Raw genomic sequence first — 18379 nt, forward strand, 5'->3', positions numbered from 1 at the left:
GCCGGTCCGGAGAGTGTCACCCAAGAGCCGGCCCCCTGCCAGGCGGGAGGGGCGGGGCTCCGCAGCCGGTTCCCCGCCTCCCGGTGACTGCTCGGGACGTGCCCGCCCTGCGCGATGATGTCAGCGCGCTCCGTGCGCCAGAGGAGGGATGGGAGGCGCGGGCCGGCAGACGCCGAGGTCTTCGCGAACACGGGCTGGGCGGGGGCGGCGCGGGGACCCCTCTGAGTGCGGGGTCGCAACCGGGACCCGGAGTAGAGGCTCAGGAGGTGCACGGCCCTCGCCTCCTCGCTGAGCAGACCCTGCCAGTTCCCCGCAATGGAGTTCCCGGACCTCGGGGCGCACTGCTCCGAGCCGAGCTGTCAGCGCTTGGGTAAGGGTCGGAGCCCGCGGGCCGGGGCCAGAAGGTCCTGCGACCGCAGGTGGCCGCCGGGTGGGCGCGGGGCTGGCGGGTCAGAGGGGGCGGGCCGCGGAGTTCGGGGCGGTGTCTAAGAGGCGTGGCTAAGGAGATAGTAAACTAGGGAGAGGCTGTCGTTTGTTACACAGAGTTGGGCTGTTCAGGAAAGCGTTCCCCTTCTCCGAAATGGGAAAGCTTGAGTGATGGGAAAAGGACCCAAGGCCCCGCTTAAACCTGTGACGGGACCCACTTCCTGCAGATTTTCTGCCGCTCAAGTGCGACGCCTGCTCGGGCATCTTCTGCGCAGACCATGTGGCCTATGCCCAGCATCACTGTGGATCTGCTTACCAAAAGGTGAGGGGGCGGTGCTGAGGGCCCCTGGGGAGGGGAGCGGATGCCTGCAGACTCCGTGCAGCCCTTTGGCTTTGCCAAGCTCCTTAGGCACTTCTGTGCGTTTTCGAGGGATATATTCTGCATCAGGTTGGCCTGGGAGTGGGCCTCGGGCTGATCCCTGCTCCTTGCCTGTAGGATATCCAGGTGCCGGTGTGTCCACTCTGTAATGTGCCTGTGCCTGTGGCCAGAGGGGAGCCCCCTGACCGTGCTGTCGGGGAGCACATTGACAGAGACTGTCGGTCGGATCCCGCACAGCAAAAACGGAAGGTGAGCACTGGAGGGGGTAGACAGCGACCACCGGACCAGGCTGGGCCACAGTGCTTGCAGAAAGCCGCTGTGATGAGGTTAGGGGGGAAAAGGTCATTCTCCGCTGAGATACACCTTCCCGCTCCCCCCCCCTAGATCTACACCAATAAGTGTGAACGCTCTGGCTGCCGCCAGCGAGAAATGATGAAACTCACCTGCGATCGCTGTGGCCGAAACTTCTGCATTAAGCACCGTCATCCGCTGGACCATGAGTGCTCCGGGGAGGGACACCCGACCAGCCGGGCAGGGTAATTGAAACCAAGTTGTCTTGTCTTGGAGGACAATACCCTTCTTTGGAAATGGGTTCAACCTGTCACTCCAATTTGACTTTGCTAGGAGAGCCTTTTGGCTTTCTTTCCAAGCCCACATGTGCTAGTTCTGAGACAGAACTTGGGGTGTTTTCTGGGGCTCTGTGGAGCAGCTCTCCTTTTGATTTCCTGGGGTGGCTGGGTAAGTCCTGTGGGTAACATGTTAGCAGGTGATGTTTGGAGGCTTAAGAGTGTTGCTTCCCTGCAGGCTTGCTGCCCTTTCCAGAGCCCAAGGTCTGGCTGCTTCTACAAGCACCACCCCCAGCCCAAGTCAGACTGTGGCTTCATCTACCTCTCCAAGCAGGTAAACCTGTCCATGACTTCTCTTCTCCCACCGCTCCACACACCAGATCTCTAACCTCTACTTTTTTAATATTTGCCATAGAGTCTCAACTCAGTCTCCATCCCGGACAGCCCCTCCAGTGATTGCTTTGCAGAATGGCTTGGTGAGTTGGGAAGGAGGTTGAATGGAGAGGCAAACTCAAAAGTCAAGTTACTGGCAACTGGTCTTCTTCTTCCTCTTGCAGAGTGAGGACGAGGCTTTGCAGCGAGCCCTGGAACTGTCACTGGCAGAGATCAAGCCCCAGGTCCCTAGGTACCTAACTGCTTGTGAAAGTTGGGAGCTGGGCAAAGGCTCAAACTGGGAGGGTAAGACTTAGGACCACACTTGGCCTGATGCAAGAAAAGGAAGTTGGGTTCAAATTTAATTGTAGAACATCTGACAAAGCTGTTTTACCTGTTGAGGGTCGTAATGTTCTCTACAAAATGGGGCTGGTGTTAATAACCTCTCTGGTAAGGGTGGCTGTGAAGACCGAGTTAAGTGCTCGCAAAGGGATGCTGCACAGAGCAGGTACTCATATTTTAGATACTAATGGCATCCAATTTAAGCTGCTCCTCTTCCTCAGTTCTCAGGAGGAAGAAGACTTAGCGTTAGCACAAGCGCTGTCAGCCAGTGAAGCGGAATACCGACAGCAGCAGGTATGACGAGGGTGCCATAAAAATGGGGTCCTGGCACTGGGAGGGAGGAAGAGGTCATTTCTTACTTGCTTGCTTCCAGGGGTGAAGCATCTGGAGTGTTGGTTATTCTTTTGTTTTCTGTATAACTCCAGAACATTCTGAATGGCTCTGAAGGACTGTCCTCGTTTCCTTGACATCACTTCCTGTCTCCCTCTCCTCTCCTTCTCCTTGCTCCAGGCCCAGAGCCGCAGCTTGAAGCCGTCTACCTGCAACCTGTGCTAGGGCACTGGGCTTGGGGAGGGAGGCGTGACTGAGGACGACTGTGGCCCCACACCTCTAGGGTCCACAGGGAGAGGCCCAAAGCAAACTGGAACGGACAGACGGGCAGGAGTGACACGGACACTGCCTCCAGGAGCTGGCAGCGCCAGACCTGTGATGCTGAGCTTACAGAAGGCCCTGGGGGACTCTCCAGATGGATGGGAGTGATTATGGACTGTGCCCTGGCAGAGCCTTGGTGGGTGCTGCCAGGCCCTCCTCAACCCCCTGCATCATATGTCTTCCCTCCTATACCAGGGCTGCCCCCATATGTAGTGGGCAGGGAGGACCCTGAAAAAGAGTAAAAGATCTTGGCATCCAGTAATGCATCTTCGTGTCCGTGTTCTTTCCTCTCTCCACCCAGAATCAGACGAGTCTTGTCAGGAGTATTTAGCAGACCTTGGGCTAGAGGTCAGCTGCAATGCACCACTGCCACAAAGCCACAGCCACAACAGTCCACAATTTTATTTACCCATAGTGATTTTTCTGAAAGACCCCTTTCCCTCCCTCCAGCCATGCCTCAAGGCGATGAAATATGTCAAGGGAAAGGGATCCTTCCATTCTACAAGCTGTCTTTTGGCAAGGAAGTGGCCACGACTTTTGTCACCTTTCTGTGGTCGGGGACTTAGTGTCTTCTGACATATCTTCCTGTCCCTGCTGCTGCAGGCGCCACATAGTGGTATACAGTCCGTCTCGGGACAGCAGAGCCTCATGCCTGGGTCAGGGAGGAAAGTCACAGATGTCAAGTTTTATCCTAAGATCTTCTTGGGCATTCAAGGAAGAGAACACATTGCCCAAGGGAGATCCTTCTAGAAACCTCTTAGTGAAGCGCTAACAGAGGTACTATCCTGGTCATCCCCCCAGAGACCTTACCGTCCTCTCTCCACAATGCGACCATCTTTGATGACGAGGATCTGGTCTGCATTGACCACAGTCGAGAGCCTGAGAAATCAGACACTAGTTATCTAACACACCACCAAAGGGGAGGGGGGGCCCATAACACTCTGACCTGGAACTATAGTCTTGTACCTGTGTGCCACGACGATGGTGGTGCGGTTGGCGCAGACTTTAGCCAAAGAGGCCTGAATGGCCCTCTCATTTGATGTATCCAGTGCTGATGTGGCCTAAAGACAGGCTCTGAATTAACTGCCCCTGCTGCCCCAAGCCCCTAATGGAAGGAGGCTGCAGGCAGTCACTGACTGGGCCTCATGAACCCCTTGTCGGGCCTTCAAAACTCAGGCTTGCTGTAAAACCTGGGTACACATTCTCTATCCTGGATGGGGACTGGGCCCAGCACAAGTGGCTTAAGCAGGAGGCAGAAGCAGAGTAAGGGGAAAGCTGCCAAGGGCTCTTACCTCGTCCAGCAGAATGATATCTGGAGCCTTAAGGATGGTGCGAGCGATGGCGACACGCTGCTTCTCACCACCGCTCAGCTTCAGGCCCCGCTCTCCCACTTGAGTCTCATACCCTGTGGATATCCCGTCCCCTCAAGTTATGTGTATTTCACTTAGCTTCTGTGTTGGCGCAGTGGTCAGTGGATGAACAGGACTGCAATGGACAGGGTGAGGACACTGCAGGAGACCTCACCTTCAGGGAAAGCCAAGATGGACTCGTGGATGCCTGCCGCCCGTGCAGCAGCCTCCACCTCCTCATCTCTGGCTGTGACGCAGCCGTAGCGGATGTTGTTGGCAATAGTGTCATTGAAGAGGACTGTGTCCTGGGGCACAACTCCAATGTGAGATCGAAGAGAGTTCTGGGTCACCTGGGGCCAAAAGACCATAGCTCACTCCTGTGGGACTCCCCGGGGTAGGAGGCAGGGTGGGCTGGTAGGAGACACATGGGATAAGAAGGAAGCCCTGGGTAGAAGTCTGCCCAACACCATCCTACATCACTCAAACCACATCAAGCTCTGTTTCACCATCTGTGGAAAGAAAATACTTCTTCTGTCCACTTCATTAGACTGCTGTGGAATATGTTGGTACTTGGCAGGATATGACTGACACACAGCACTCACAACTGGTTATAGGCTAGACAGGCTGAAATTTCCTGGCCCAGCTTTTTACACAGGTACGTGCTATCTACTCTCCCTGGATGCCCCCAACCTCCAGGCTCCTCAACGCCAGTCTTCTCTCAAGCTGCCTTACCTGGGAAATGTCCTGCCCATCTATTCGTATACAACCGGAGTTGACATCATAAAAGCGAAACAGCAGGCGCAGAACTGTGCTCTTTCCAGCTCCAGATGGGCCTACCTGGTGCATTGAAAACAGGGGCCACTCTCAGGATCATAGGTTTCTTGTGCTCCTTCCTAGGAGCCAATGATGATCGAGCTGCCACATTTGGTCCTGTGACAGGTCACCATGGGCTCTGAGTCCCCACTGCAGAGAAGCAGGGATGCTGAAGGAGTATGGGGACCCGAGTGGCTGAGTGTCCTCTCACCAGGGCCAGAGTCTGTCCAGGCATCACAGTGAAGGACACATCCTGCAAAGTCTCCCTCCTGGAAAACCAAGAGGGCATGGTCAGCAGGTGTGTTGCATGCCCCAGGCCCTCGTTCATCACCAGAGCCACTGGCTCCATTCTGCCCCTGCTCAGGCTCTCTTCACAGGTAGGAGGGAGCTAAAGAGGGGCAGGAAGACAGTGACATGTTTAACATGGGGAAAGAGCTCACCCATCAGTATAACTGAAGTGCACATTCTCAAACTCAATCTTGCCTCTCTGAAAGCGAAGGGGTCCTGCTCCAGGAAGGTCTTTCACCTGGGAGGGTGTTGCCAACACATGTGTGTGTGTTACAGACTATTGACACAAGAAGTAAGCTCCCGGCCCACCCAACTTTCCTCCTCGCTCTTCCCTTGCCTCTGTCTCCTCTTTCAGCAGGTCAAACATGTTCTCCATGTCGATGAAGTTGGTCTGGATCATCCTGGGAGGAGAAGGCTGGTGGTTCGGGTGCCTCTGAGAAGCCTGGGAAGTATCAATGCCCCCTGCAGAGGTGAGGGCCAGGGGTCTCAATACCTGTAGTAGGTGCCAAACCAGTTGAGGGGCATGTACAGCTGGATGATGTAAGTGCCAAAGAGCACGAAGTCTCCAACCTGTAGAGATGCAGACGCAGGGAAGAGGACTGTGTCAGTAGAGGCTTCAGGCTGTTCCCCCATCCCACTGCCCACTCCCCACTCAGAAGCCTGCTGGTGCACGGCCTTCTGCCTCGACCCCCTGCTTTCCCATCCGTAGCACAATCCCCAGCCTCTCTCCCAGATTCTGCCTCACCTGCAGCTTCTGCTCACTGACAAAGTAAGCACAGAGCAGGGAGCCAGAGAGGAGCCCGAGTCCAATCACTAGATTCTGGGTCTGATTGAGTAACACAAGGGAAGCACTTGACTTCCACTCCAGATCCTGAGTGCGACACAAGGGAGGGAAGGACATCACATACATGCTGATTATCACCAAGTTCAAATTCGGGCCCAGGTATCTCCAACCTCACAGTCAAATTCTACTCCTGTTAATCCAGCAATTCTGTAGTCCCAGGTCCTCGTTCTCAGCAGGCCTGAGACGGACCTCCTCACCTGGTATTTGATGATGGCCTCTCGATAGCGTTCCACTTCATAACCCTCTGCATTGTAATACTTCACCTGACGAATGCAAAGCACTGTTGAGACACAGCTCTCACACCCAGATCTTCTCACTCCAGATTCCCAATTACAAACACCACACACCATACTCCTCAGTTCTGGGGCTCAAGAAATCCTGTTCCTCCAAGACCCTCCTGCCTCACACCACTGCCCCCACAGCCTCTGTTACCGTCTCGAAGTTTAGCAGGGAGTCCACTGCTCGTGCCTGGGTGGCATTCTCCTGGGTGTTCATTGCACGACGGAACTTGGCTCTCCACTCAGTGACCACAATGGTCAGGACTGGAGAAGGTCAGGAGGAAAAGAAGGGAGAGTGGAACAGAGCTCAAGAGCTCATTCCCAGCAGCAGGCATGCAGTATAGATATCTGCTCCCTGACACATGCACAGCAAGGCTGGAACCTGCTGGCCTACATTCAAGAGGGAGAACAGGGGAGCGCCAAGATCTCAGCGGGAGAGGGCCACATCCAAGACACCTCTGCAGTGGCACAAGGGCTCATGTGTGAAAATGGGCTCAGAGAAACAATGTAAACGAACTGTACCTTGTTATACAAACAAGGTTTCTCCTTGACTGGATTTTCCCAGGATGCCCTTCCTCAGCCCTCCACTCAAGATAAGCCAAATGAAGCTCACCTGGCAGAGGAGCAGCCCACCCGCCATGTCACCCCACAGACAGGCAGGGCTCGTGCTGAGGGAGACCCTGCAGAGCCCGGCGAGGCGGCCCCACCGAGCGGTACTCACTGAGGTAAAGGCTCATGCACAGGAACACGATGAGGCCAAACCAGGCATTGAAGAACATGCTGAAGTAGATGATGCCGATGACGATGTCGGCCAGCGTGGGGATGATGTTGAACACCAGGTAGCTAGGAGGGTGAGGCAGGTGACAAAGAGAGGTGGGCTCAGACCAGCCACTCTCCCTCTCCGAGTGTCAGTGCAGGGTTTGGTTTCTACAAGTGACAAAACTGAAATCAATGTAAAGGTCTCCCAAGTGGGGATGGTAAATTAACCAGTCTGTGCAAACTACAGAAGTCTCCGTATCAATGATAATCAATGACACTGTGTTCAAAAATGATAAACTAGCCCTGCAACGTAAAGCAACCCTGAGAATGAAGCCTATCTCAGACACAACGTGTTTTAGGGGAAACGTTACAGACTCGAGTAGTTCTGTATTTTTGCTCATGTTTGTGCCAACATGCAAAACATGCAGAACTCTACCCTGAGGTGACCTCGCAGGATGAGTGAAGGTCAGTAGGTCTGCTCTCTGCCCACATGACCTGGTCGTCATGGAGCACAGAAAAGAGCAGAGAGTAAGAGAGGCCACTCCTCAGGTTCAGTCTATCCGCTTTCTGATGACTGGCCCCTCGATTCCTGGCCCTGCCAAACCTCGTCCCCTGCCTTGGCACCTGAGCAGCCCTGTGACGCTGGCCGTGCCCCGGTCCACAATCCGCAGCACCTCCCCAGTGCGGCGCCCCAGGTGCCAGCGCAGTGACAGGTGGTGCAGGTGGGAGAAGAGGCGCAGCTCCACCTGGCGTGCGGTGAACTGCTGCACACGGATCCACAGAAAGGTGCGCAGGTTGCTCACGAAGCCTGCAAGGAGCCAAGGGAGGCACCAGTGGGGCCCGGGCCTCTTGGCAAAGTCCACCCAGCACCAGGAAGAGAGGTCGGAGAGCAGAGGGCCTGGGGCGGGGAGTGCCCATGGGAGGGGGGATGGCCCATACCACCCAGCGTGAGCATAGGTCCCTCATACCTGTACTGCCAGTGCCACCGCCCTGAAGGAACTTGAGGAACACATAGGTGATAACAGTCCAGGCCAGGGAGCTCCAAGGTGCCTTTTCAGTCAGCATGTTCACTGTGAAGAATGCGAGTCAGAGCCTTCTATGGAGCTAGGGCTTTCTTCAGGTAAAGCTGTCCCCGGCACCCCTCACAGCCTCTTGTCCCACCACCCTAGTTAAGGCCATTCCACTCACTAAAGAAAAACCAGTATGCTACACTAAGGTCCACTGTCCCTTCCCAGGACCGCCCCCTCACCAATGTCCCTATAGAAGATAGGGACCAACACATTCAGTCCCCGGTCCAGTCCCATGAGCCCCAGGCAGATAAGCACAACCAGCTGCAGCGCTGGACTCCCTCGAGGCCACAGGTAGCCACTGAGTAGGCGGAGCTTCCTGCCAAAGTCTCTCCAGGTAGACTGTGAGGCTCTCTCTGCTGATCTAACCTAGAACAGTTAAACACATAGGACAGGTGTGCTCAGAAAGCAGGTGGTACAGCAGGCAGAAGTCAAGGGACCCTGCAGAGAATGGGAGGGACTGGAGCTGTCAGGCATCTGACATTCACGGGTGATCCCGGATGGGGTCAGAAAAGCTAATGGTCCATAAGCTGAGATTTGGGGAAAAAAGAATGAGTTTCTGTGAGTAGAAGGAATGATGGTATCCACAAACCCACTGCCATGAGCTTGTAAATCTCAGCGGAAGCCAAACTGCCACATGAATGATGACATTTCAGAAATTTACAGAAAGAAATTTAAGACCTTGTTGCTATGTTCTGTTGGGTTGGAACCAAATCATAGCTGACCCTCAAGCTGGTTTCATTAGGGTGTGAATCGTACGGGAGGAGACTGGCCATTCTGGCGGATTTGAACTGCAGGCCTTTGGGATGGCAACAGACCTCCCTACCACAGAGCCACAAGAGCTCCCATTCCGATTTTGTTGTTGAGCTGGAACCAATTCATTTGACCCTCCAGCGGGTTTTCAGAGGCAATAAACCACACAGGCGGAAACTGCCCATCCTCCTCCCACAGCGCAACTGGTGGATGTGCACTGCATGCCTTTGGGTCTGGAACACTGCTTTTTATCACTAGACTACCAAGGCTCCCTAGTTTTAGCCCTTACGGCTCACAAATATAGGTGTACCTGGTTCCTCTCTACATCTGCGTCGTCTCCATTGACTTGCAATGCGTATGACTGGGGACGGAGTCCAGGGGCCCAGAGTCCCAAGACAAACAGTCCTCCCGAGACCACATACCGAAGCACCCACAAACTAAACTGGACCTAGAATGAAATATTGAAAGGAGTATCAACAATGGCTAATCTTCCATCTTTGAACTATTTATTACCAGACTAGGGACTGGTAGGTGGGACTGCCCAGTTCCTCCCCTGGCGCCCAACACATAATAGGCCTTTAAAATAAACAAAGAGACAGCAATGAAAACAGACAGAAAATCACCCATGACTCAGCACAGACACGCCCCACCAGCTGGCTATCAGCCCCAGACAGCGCCAGCCCTTCCCATTCTTTCTTTACAAGTATTCATTCCAGAGCTGGAGTATTCTAACTGGGCATGTTGGTGTAGTCCTTCCCCTCGCACATGGGGGTCGCTCACCTGCTGGCCCAAGTCTGAGCGTGCCCACCACCACTGTGGGCTGTTCCAGGACACCAGGGCCAAGTTCTCAGCGGCAAACGCCACAGTCCAGAGGAGCAGGAGACCCGGGCTGTGCCTCAGCTTCGTCCAGACGCCCATGGCCAGCCTCTGCCTTGCCTGTCTACGTTCCACTGTGAGCAGCCACAGGCCACAGACGCTGGCCAGAGTTTCCAGTATGTAAGCCAGCAATAGGTAACCTGGCAGGGGGGTCCCCCGGGCGGTGGCCACCCGGTCGGCTAGTCTAGCCAGGGGCAGTACCACCTGAAGTGTGGCCAGGAGGAGCTGCAGCCCGTAGGGCGCCACGTTTGGGCCAGCCCCCCAAGACAGCGCGTCGGGACCTGCTGGCGTTTCCCGACGCTTGCAGGGAAAGGCCACCATCAAGGCCAGGGTCCCCAGGGCCATCAGCACGGAAGGCACGAGAGTGAAGAAGAAGCAGGGACTCAGTCCGTTCTGCGTCCAGGCTGGACCCACGGGCCCTTCGGCCTCGCAGTAGCTGCCTACAGTCACCATGGTGATACGTGGCGGCCGGCCGAATCTGCAGGACGGGAGAAAGGGACCGAGGATCCCAGGTCATGGAACGACCCAGCGCCAAGCGGCGGGGTCGCAGGAAGGGACGCATGTGGACCCGGTCCCACTAACCACTCGCTCCGCGCAGGCGCCGCCGCCACGCACTCACGCAGGGCACGTACGCCGTCTGCGTCTCGGCTCGCGGCCCGTGCAGCCCGCGCTGTCTCCCGGCCCTGGACCCTCGGCCCCGCGCAGGCTGGAAGGAACGCACGGCTCCGCTCCGGGCCCCGCCGCTCTCGACGGCAGTGGCCCCCGCCCACCGGGCCCACCCCCGAGCCTCCATTGGCCAGATCTCCCCGAAGGGGCGGGGAAAGAGCTTGCATGCGGAGGACGCGGAATAACAGGGACTGAGGCGCCCTGGCCACGCTCCCTGGGCGGGAAATATGACTGCGTGTCCGGTTGGAGACCTTGACTTCCACGGAACCGTAGATCAGATACGGTTATGCTTGCATGTGCTTCATATATTCAACATTCTTCCAGGTCTAGGAAGGGTGTCATCCTTCCAGCATCCTAAATACCTGGCTCACACATACACCGCCCCCCCAATTCCTTGTTCCCGGAACCTTAGCATGAGTCAATAATCGGAGGCCTGGTCAAAGTCCCTTCTTTATTAAGGGCTATCAAGCTGTACACGATCCCCACCCCGTCCCACTGTTGATTTCAGGCAGCTCAGTTCACCGCTCAGTGCACCGGAGGTGAGCGAGGTTTGTGAGGAGGAGGGCAGGGACGAGTCCCAGCATGCAATGCGGCAGCTCAAAGCCTAGGGCGAGGCCTTCCTGTCGCCCCCCACCCACCTGTAGGGGGCGCCGGGACTCAGGCCCGAGCTCGCTCGCTGGGAGGTGAAGACAGCCAGGGTGCCCTCCAGCTGCGGCCATTCTAAACCCTGGTCAGGAGGCTAAGTGGCAATGAGCACCTTGAGGAGGCCTCGGCCTCTTAGGTGCCCACCAAAAGGTGGAAGAGCAGCAAAGAATCTGAATTCTGCTCCAGGGATTTAGAAGCTGTCTTAGTGTCAAAAGGTAGTGTCAGGAGAGGTGGGAGCTGGACATCCAGCCCAACACAAAGCGTAAGCCCAGCAGAAGGGAAGCAAGCAGCACATGCCGGTGATGTGCGGAGGCAGGAGAGGTGAGCAGGCTGCAGCATGGGGGGGAGCACTGAGGTGAGGTAAGGGCCACAGCCTGAGCTGCTCAACTGCACACGGTGGGGGGCACTGGGGGTGACGGCCAGAGCCCAACCACCCCACTCCAGTTGGCACACGGTCCCCCTGCTTGGCAGCTTCGGTGGTGGGCAGCCCTCTGGAGAACTTGCAGGGGTAGGTGTAAAGGTGGCAGTACTGGGGCTGGGCTTGGGGACCAGTTTCTAGCACCACACTCTGAGCCAAGGGGGGGCCGGGTGGGGATGAGGCTAGAGTCCTGTGTGCTCCTAATTCCTACGCCCCAAATTCCTTTGCTGGGGCTGTGGCAAGGCCAGCGTTGGCACCTCCCTTGGCCAGGCACGAACACACAAACACCACACACGTGGAGCCAGCAACACTCAGAGGAGCCCCCCATGGCGGACGGATGGGATGGCAGGGCAACAGTGGCCTCCATCCTGGGATACAGGGATCCTCCTCAGCCTGGTCTACACCTGTGAAGAAAGAGGAAAAAATAGTTGTGCTGAGAATAGTCTTCAACTACCTGGTTACTTGTACAGAAGCCTGCAAATTAAGGGAAAAGATTTTCAGGGAGGGAAGGAAAACTCCAGCCCTAGAATCTACAGCAGCTGGGAGAGGAGTGTATTTTGGAGGGAGGACAGTGTCGTCTCCACGCTGGAGGCCTGTCCTCCTTCAAGAGAAGCTTTTGCCTCAGCCTGAGAGTTACTCCTACCAGTTGTCTCAGACCCTGGCTCACTTACCTTGTGCACCTGAGGGGGAAGCTCATCCTCCGAGTCCTCCTCGGGCACAGGTTCTGGATGCCTTGATGCTGACTGCCCGTCTTCAGCCCATCCTCCAAGGGGCAGTCGGGAGAAGTGGGAGGGAGCCCGGGGTATTGTGCCAGGATCTAGAGGGGCAAGCAAGTAGACTTTCCAAATAAACCCTACATACACACAGGAATAAAATGGATCTGGGGCTATGGGTGGTGTAGTTCACTACATGTTGGGTTGCTAACCAAAAGGCTACCTGGTTCAAATCCACCAGCTGCCCTATGAGCCAAAGAGGAGGCAGCTTCCTTCTGTAGAAATGTACAGCCTCAGAGACTCAATGGAGGGTTGTAAGAATCCACTTGGTGACAGTGGGCTCGGGTGGGTGGGGCTACTGGAAGGAGCCTCGGTGGTGTGGTGGATTATGTGATGGACTGGCAAACCAAAGGTTGGATGTTCTAATCTATGAGCTGCTCTGTGGCAGAGACATGGCCAGTCTGCTCCCATAAAGGCTGACAGAAAGCCCTAGAAACCTGACGGATAGTCAGAATCAACCCAACCCCAGTGGGTTTACTTTGGATGGGTTGGGGCTGCTGGGGCAGGGCTTAGCTAGACTCCCTGGGCCCAGTCCGTCTGATCTCTCTCTACCCCTTAGAATTCCTGGAGCAGGTGCCCGTCCCTGCTGCCCATCGCCTCCTGTAACCCCACTGGATACCTGTGATACCTCCATAGCGCCTCTGGAAGCCCCCTTGCAGGGCGGTGGTCTCAGGTGCTCCAAGCCGAGGTGTGGCACAAGGATAGCTGGCCGAACGAGGGATTGGCTGGGAAGCCCGTGCACCCTCCCCCCCGTCGTCAGGGAGGCTCTCCCCACTCTCATCACTCTCCCGGCGGTGCCACACGTGCCGCTCTGGTTCCGCCTGGGCCTGCTGTTTGTGGAGCTGGAGAAGTGAGGGGCTCTTTAATAGGGCACAGAAGGCTCTCTGAAAGAGCTGCAACCTGCTCTGGTGGCAGCTGTTTCCCACTCCAGACCCTTTCACCTAGAAGTCATAATGTGGAGCTTGTACAAGAAGCTCCAGGGGTTCAATTCCTAGCAAATTCTTGGAGAAAACCTGAAAGGAGGCTGTGGTGAGGCCTTCTTGCAGGCTTCCTGCAATGTAGTCAGCTGACTCAAGAACAAGTTGCGTGAGGATCTAAGGACCAGACACTCTTCAGGTGCTAGGGATACAGCTGTGAACTAAAGAAACAAAATTCCCCTGTGGAGCCAAAGTGCAGGCAGTAGTGATGGCAAAGGAAAAAGCTTAATAACAAGTAAATGAGAACCAGGTGTTACATGTCAGAGTGATGAATGCTATAGAAACAATAAAGGAGGGAAATTCAAGGGGCTAAGGGAGGCTTTGACTCAGAGTAATCAGACAGTTCTTACTGAAAAATTAACAGCAGAAATCTGAATAAGGAGGAGAGTTACCTGGCTATCTCAGGGCTGCATGTATGTAAAGACCCTGAAGAAGAGTGAGCCCAGCTACAAAGGCCATCGCCCAAGATGTTACATGCAGGAAGGGAGGTTAACACTCTAGTTAAAGATGAGATTTAAGCTCTGGTTTGTTTCTTCAAGTCTCAAACCCTGTGACATCTGCAGCTGCCACGTGGGCTCTAGGCCTGCTGCTTCGGGCCCACTCACCTGGTGCATGTAGAGGGCGTGCAGGCTCATCTCGGTCGACGCATATTCTGACAGCACCAGGCTCTGCAGCTGTCCTTCCCACACACTGCTCCCAGAGCTGGCTGTCCTGGCGTCCACCCTGTCTCCCCCAACAGACACACAGCACATGTCAGTGTTTCTGAGACCCAAGCGAGTCACCAGGAGCTCCTGCCACGATCTCCCATCTTGGGCCTAAGTACCAGGCACACTCCTAAGGTGCTCTCGAGAAGGCAGTGAATGGGACACACAGCTCCCCTGTGGGGTTTATGTACAGGTAGTACTCACCCAGAGCCTGTCATGGTGCTGGGGGCCCGGCCTGTGGGGACCTGCCCAGGCTGCAGAGGGGAGAAGGAACGCAGGGCAGAGGCCACTTCAGTCCTGTGCCGGGAGGCCTGCAAGTCTCTGGGCAGAGGTGGGCCCCGGAAAGATGAACCAGCTACCACATTTGCAATGAGGCTGAGAGGCTAGGGAAGAAAGAGGCGGACAGAATTCTCAGGACAGAGGCAAGGCCTCTGGCTCCCCAAGTATTCTGAACCTTAGGACACACAGCACAGCCGGGAATAGAAAAAAGGAACGTGGCAGGGTTGGCCTTTCCACGTCAGGCTCCGTTTCCAAACCCCAGCTCCCAGCAGCCCAGCCGCCCTTCATCTCCCAGCTCCTGGGTACACACCTCAGACTCAGACTGTAAGGACTGGATGGATGTGAAGAGGGCATTTTCGGGGAGCAGACCTCCTTGGGCGAGGCTGGCAGCTGCTCCGTCACGCTGCACCTGCTCCTTGAGGAAGCCCAGGAAGGCTGTGCTCTCACGTGGTGGCTGCCAGCCAGGGTTTGTGATGGCAAAGTGCATGAGTGACAGCTCTGTCTTTCCATCTTCAGCTTGCTGGTACACTGAGGCCTCTGTCTGCCCACCCGACAGCCACTGCACAGGGGAATGACAGGAACGCTTACCTGGTTTATCACGGGGACTGGCTACCTTGATTGTCTTGGTGGAATGGGGAGAGACGAGGAAAGGAGAATGAGAAGGGAGCACATGGCTGCATCTTGTTTAGGGGGTCTCGGTGCCCGTTCTAGGAGTGGCTACACGCAGGGACAGTTGCTGTGGCTGAACAACTGCTCAGGGCCACTCGCCCAAGGGTCCAAGGTGAGTGCTGAAATCCAGCCCCGGCTTCCATCTACCAAACAGTACATGGCACAGAGCTGCCCAAGGCAGGGCTGCGTTTCTGTGATTTCCTGGTGCAGGACAATACTTTTAGTGCCATTTTCCCCAAAGACATTCTGTGTGTCAGTACCATCCTTGGCCACCCAGACCTTATGTGTCCTAGTACCTGGGGATGCCCATGTTGGCGAACATCCATTTGAGCAAAGGAACAGGTATCACCAACGCCAACAACCTCCACAGTGAAATTGCGGAAGAAGTCGATAATCTCCAGAGCTCGTAGGCGGAGGCAGAAGATGAGGATGAGGGGTGTGACAATGGGGCTCAGCAACTCCTCCAGGATGAAGACCTGAAAGGAAGGGGGCCAAGGTCACACAAGAGCGGGCAGGGAACCCAGCCCTCCACACTGAAGCCGTAGGAGCCAGTCTCTAGCAGGCCCTAACTCCATCTCCACTCACTGCCTTGTACTGGAAGAGCTGGGCAAACTCGTCCCGGGTCTGCGAGCGGTGGGCATTACCCTGCCAGTGGTCAGGCATGTAGTGGATGTGAGCGAGGATCACGCGGAGCAGCTGCTCAGGACAGAACACCATGTGCTGGTCTGGGATGAAGGACCTAGGCGGAGGTGGGGGCGATGCTGGTGAGGCGGGAGCCTTGCCTGGGAACACTGGTCAACCTGCCCCCGCCTGTTGCCCGGGCCCACCTGCACACGGTCACAGTGACCCCCAGGAGTGTGACGGTGGTCAAGACGTGCTCCACGGCCAATACATCTTCGTCGTAGATGGTGAGAGCGATGAGCACGGCCAGGATGGAGCCGGCGAAGAAGGCGCCGTTCTTGGCCAGCAGCGTCAGCAGAGGTGACAAGAAGCAATTCATGTACTTGGATGCGGGTTTGTAGCCGCGGTTGAGGCGGGACTGCAGCTCGTGCTCCAGCTCGTTGAAGTGGCGGAGGTAGCAACGGCCATACAGGGACCAGCAGCGGGCACCCAGGGCGCCGGGCTCCCGCTTCAGCACCTCAGTATAGCTGAAGAAGGCGTAGAGGATCTGCCAGATGAGGATGAGGGGGCACAGCAGGAAGTTGGCGATGCCAATCCACAGGATGCGGTTGCTGAGGCGCTGGGCCAGCTCGAGCCGCTGCCCCCCGCGCTTATACTCAGGCTTGAGGCTCCATTCGTTGAGAAAGAGGGAGCCGGGCCCCCAGAAGAGGATTAACTCAAAGTTGTACTTGAGGCCACGGGTGAAGAAGACGACTTCCCCGAGGACAGGCAGGCGGAAGCGCAGGGGCAGGAGGGATTTGTTCACCAGCGCCACCATGTAGTTCTGGAAGCGGAGGATACGGTGGTAGATGTCCAGCTCCGTCAGCTCACGCTTGTGGATGCAGATCTGGTGCTCTTTCTGGGTCTGCACAATCCGGGCCTGGACTTCCTGCCACGTGCAGTATGGGAGGGCAGACTGCAGGTGGAGTAGGGTGAGAGGAGGCAAGTCATGGTCAGTGTGGTTGCTGCCCTGTGTGAGGCAGAGGCTTAGCTGAACGGACTCAAAGCAAATGCACCCTGACCGTCAGGGGAGAATGAGCAATGTATCCACCCTCCCCAAGCTGCTAACCTGTATGCTAACTGCCTGAGCTTACCATAGGGATGCGCAGAGCGTGCAGGTAGAAGGAGTGAATTTCCCAGTAGCAGCAGATGTTGTAGATGAACTTGATAAGCCGGTGGACCCAGAAGACAGCAGCGATCACCAGGATGGTAATGAGGGAGCCATTTTCTTGAATCCTGCTCAGGGAGGGACAGGGTGGAGGGTGGGTTTGAAGTTGTCTTGATGTTGTCCTTATGGATTCTGCTAGACTGAGCCCGAGTCTTGTCTGGGTATTTCCCACCTGCTAGCACACCACACCGATTATGTTCCTTGATCTGCAGCTGTTACCTGGCACTACAGACTTGAGCAGGCAAAAAGGCATCTGGCAGGGTGACCTTGACAGGCTCTGTGGGGTGAAGGCTGTGGTTCACCATCTTGTTGGCAAATAGGATGTCATAGTCCACACAGCTGACCAGGAAGGTGGTGAAGGCAACCACAAAGAGGAACTGCCTGGGGAGGTGGGGAGAAGACCAGTCAGGGAGTCAGGGAGGCACCAATGAATAAAGTGCAGAAAGAAGAGCCTGGACATAGGACTAGACTAGAGATCAGCCTCTGAGGAAGCTGGAACACCTTCATAAGCCTCAGGCCCAAACAGCCTGCTTCCCCCACACCCAGCTTTCTCTAAAACAGAAGTTAGCCTCCAGGGAGATAGGAAGTGATGTCAAAATCAAAGTCATTTCCATGGAGTCGGCAGCAACTCATAGCTGACTCTATTTCTGAAGCTGTAAATGGTATAGGAGGGGACTGTCTCTTCTTCCAGATGAGCAGCTTGTAGCTTTGAACCACCAGACAGGCACAGTCTAAAGGTCTGCAGCACAACTCCCTGTGGACTCCACCTTAGAGTGCCTTGGGAAGGGATCAATTAATAAATAGGAGGGCTGTCCCTCCTATTCAACCTCAGGGTTCCTTTTTGTTTGTGGGTTTTGTTTGTGTTGTTATTAAGCCTTGGCTCTTCCTAACTCTTTGTTTGTTGTTGTGTATGACTGAATCTGAATCTGATCCAGCCTGCACAGGAGATTACCCCTCCTCCTCCAGCGGAGCATCTGGCGGTGGATTCAAACTGTGTTCCTTAGGGATTGCAGTGCAGCTTCTTGCCACTAGGCCACCACAGCTACCTCCACCTTGTTGTTGTTGTTATGTGCCGTCGAGTGGCCTGAGGCTCATAACGACCCTATCTATGTACAACAGCCCTAAACTCCGCTCTGTCCTGTGCCAATCGCACTGTCTCTGACACTCCCATCCCAATTATCCCAGTCACTGAATCAATACCTTAGGTTTTAAAAATTTTACTTATTTAAAAATGTTCCCCTTTCTCTATTCAGGAAGCTCTGGTGGCGTAGCCTTTAGGGAACTGCACTGCTAGCCAATGGCCACCCTCTTCTCTACTGGTTCAAATCCACCCATGACTCTGCAGGAGAAAGCTGAACAATTTCCTCCCATATAATTTATAGCCTCAGAAAACCTGCTGGGTGGTCAGCCATAAGTTCATTCCCACTAAGTGGCAGTGAGTTTTGAGTCTATTTTCTCTTAACTGCAGGCCCTCGAGCATCAGCCTGCTTTCCTCACCTCAGGGTAATCTCTGCCACCACCCACTGGTTATCTCTAAGGTTGTAAGAGGTTTTGGAGAAACTGGAACCCTGATTCACTGTTGGTGGGAGTGTAAAATGGTGCAACCCCTGTGGAAAGCAGTATGGCGCTGTCTCAAAAAGTTGCAAATAGAGATACC

General features: G+C 55.4%; 3 protein-coding genes across 4 annotated transcripts in view; 1 reads left to right on the top strand and 2 right to left on the bottom strand.

Moving 5' to 3' along the window:
- The first annotated feature begins 293 nt into the window (after window positions 1-293).
- ZFAND2B (zinc finger, AN1-type domain 2B) lies at window positions 294-2640 on the top strand. Of its 2 annotated transcripts, XM_006890240.1 has the most exons (9): window positions 302-370; window positions 654-748; window positions 923-1054; window positions 1190-1341; window positions 1610-1705; window positions 1787-1847; window positions 1929-1996; window positions 2307-2379; window positions 2596-2640. In XM_006890240.1, the coding sequence occupies exons 1-9, from the start codon at window positions 316-318 to the stop codon at window positions 2638-2640; spliced, it is 777 nt and encodes a 258-aa protein (XP_006890302.1). In that variant the 5' UTR covers window positions 302-315. The 2 variants fall into 2 exon arrangements, with proteins under 2 accessions (XP_006890303.1, XP_006890302.1); XM_006890241.1 differs by lacking the exon at window positions 923-1054 and having other exon boundaries at window positions 294-370.
- A 636-nt stretch (window positions 2641-3276) lies between these two features.
- Window positions 3277-10231, bottom strand: ABCB6 (ATP-binding cassette, sub-family B (MDR/TAP), member 6). Its single transcript, XM_006890242.1, has 19 exons — window positions 9668-10231; window positions 9198-9335; window positions 8317-8503; window positions 8036-8137; window positions 7692-7875; window positions 7030-7151; window positions 6463-6572; window positions 6228-6293; window positions 5932-6057; window positions 5680-5756; window positions 5524-5587; window positions 5339-5424; window positions 5110-5167; window positions 4818-4922; window positions 4261-4435; window positions 4029-4141; window positions 3703-3797; window positions 3547-3615; window positions 3277-3388 (listed from the first exon to the last, which is right to left on the bottom strand). The coding sequence occupies exons 1-19, from the start codon at window positions 10214-10216 to the stop codon at window positions 3277-3279; spliced, it is 2538 nt and encodes an 845-aa protein (XP_006890304.1). The 5' UTR covers window positions 10217-10231.
- A 1341-nt stretch (window positions 10232-11572) lies between these two features.
- The window catches only part of ATG9A (autophagy related 9A), an 18282-nt gene continuing 11475 nt past the window's right edge, over window positions 11573-18379 (bottom strand). The window contains exons 5-15 of the mRNA XM_006890243.1: window positions 16942-17103; window positions 16649-16790; window positions 15722-16470; window positions 15480-15633; window positions 15191-15370; window positions 14536-14784; window positions 14151-14329; window positions 13848-13965; window positions 12885-13107; window positions 12164-12309; window positions 11573-11896 (exon numbers count right to left, since the gene is read on the bottom strand). Of these exons, the coding sequence (XP_006890305.1) occupies window positions 11891-11896; window positions 12164-12309; window positions 12885-13107; window positions 13848-13965; window positions 14151-14329; window positions 14536-14784; window positions 15191-15370; window positions 15480-15633; window positions 15722-16470; window positions 16649-16790; window positions 16942-17103 (2308 nt within the window). The 3' untranslated portion in view covers window positions 11573-11890. The remainder of the gene's footprint in view (window positions 11897-12163; window positions 12310-12884; window positions 13108-13847; window positions 13966-14150; window positions 14330-14535; window positions 14785-15190; window positions 15371-15479; window positions 15634-15721; window positions 16471-16648; window positions 16791-16941; window positions 17104-18379) is intronic.

This window comes from Elephantulus edwardii, unplaced genomic scaffold (assembly GCF_000299155.1).
Source record: "Elephantulus edwardii isolate Elephantulus edwardi_28Jun2011 unplaced genomic scaffold, EleEdw1.0 scaffold00087, whole genome shotgun sequence".
Taxonomy (NCBI): Eukaryota; Metazoa; Chordata; class Mammalia; order Macroscelidea; family Macroscelididae; genus Elephantulus; species Elephantulus edwardii.

Coding starts and splice junctions, on each gene's coding strand:
- ZFAND2B (XM_006890240.1), top strand. CDS start 316: ATGGAGTTCCCGGACCTCGGGGCGCACTGCTCCGAGCCGAGCTGTCAG. Junction 749..922: donor GTGGATCTGCTTACCAAAAG/GTGAGGGGGCGG, acceptor CCTTGCCTGTAG/GATATCCAGGTGCCGGTGTG. Junction 2,380..2,595: donor CGGAATACCGACAGCAGCAG/GTATGACGAGGG, acceptor TCCTTGCTCCAG/GCCCAGAGCCGCAGCTTGAA.
- ABCB6 (XM_006890242.1), bottom strand. CDS start 10,216: ATGGTGACTGTAGGCAGCTACTGCGAGGCCGAAGGGCCCGTGGGTCCA. Junction 6,294..6,462: donor CCCTGCTAAACTTCGAGACG/GTAACAGAGGCT, acceptor TGCATTCGTCAG/GTGAAGTATTACAATGCAGA. Junction 6,058..6,227: donor AGGCCATCATCAAATACCAG/GTGAGGAGGTCC, acceptor TGTCGCACTCAG/GATCTGGAGTGGAAGTCAAG.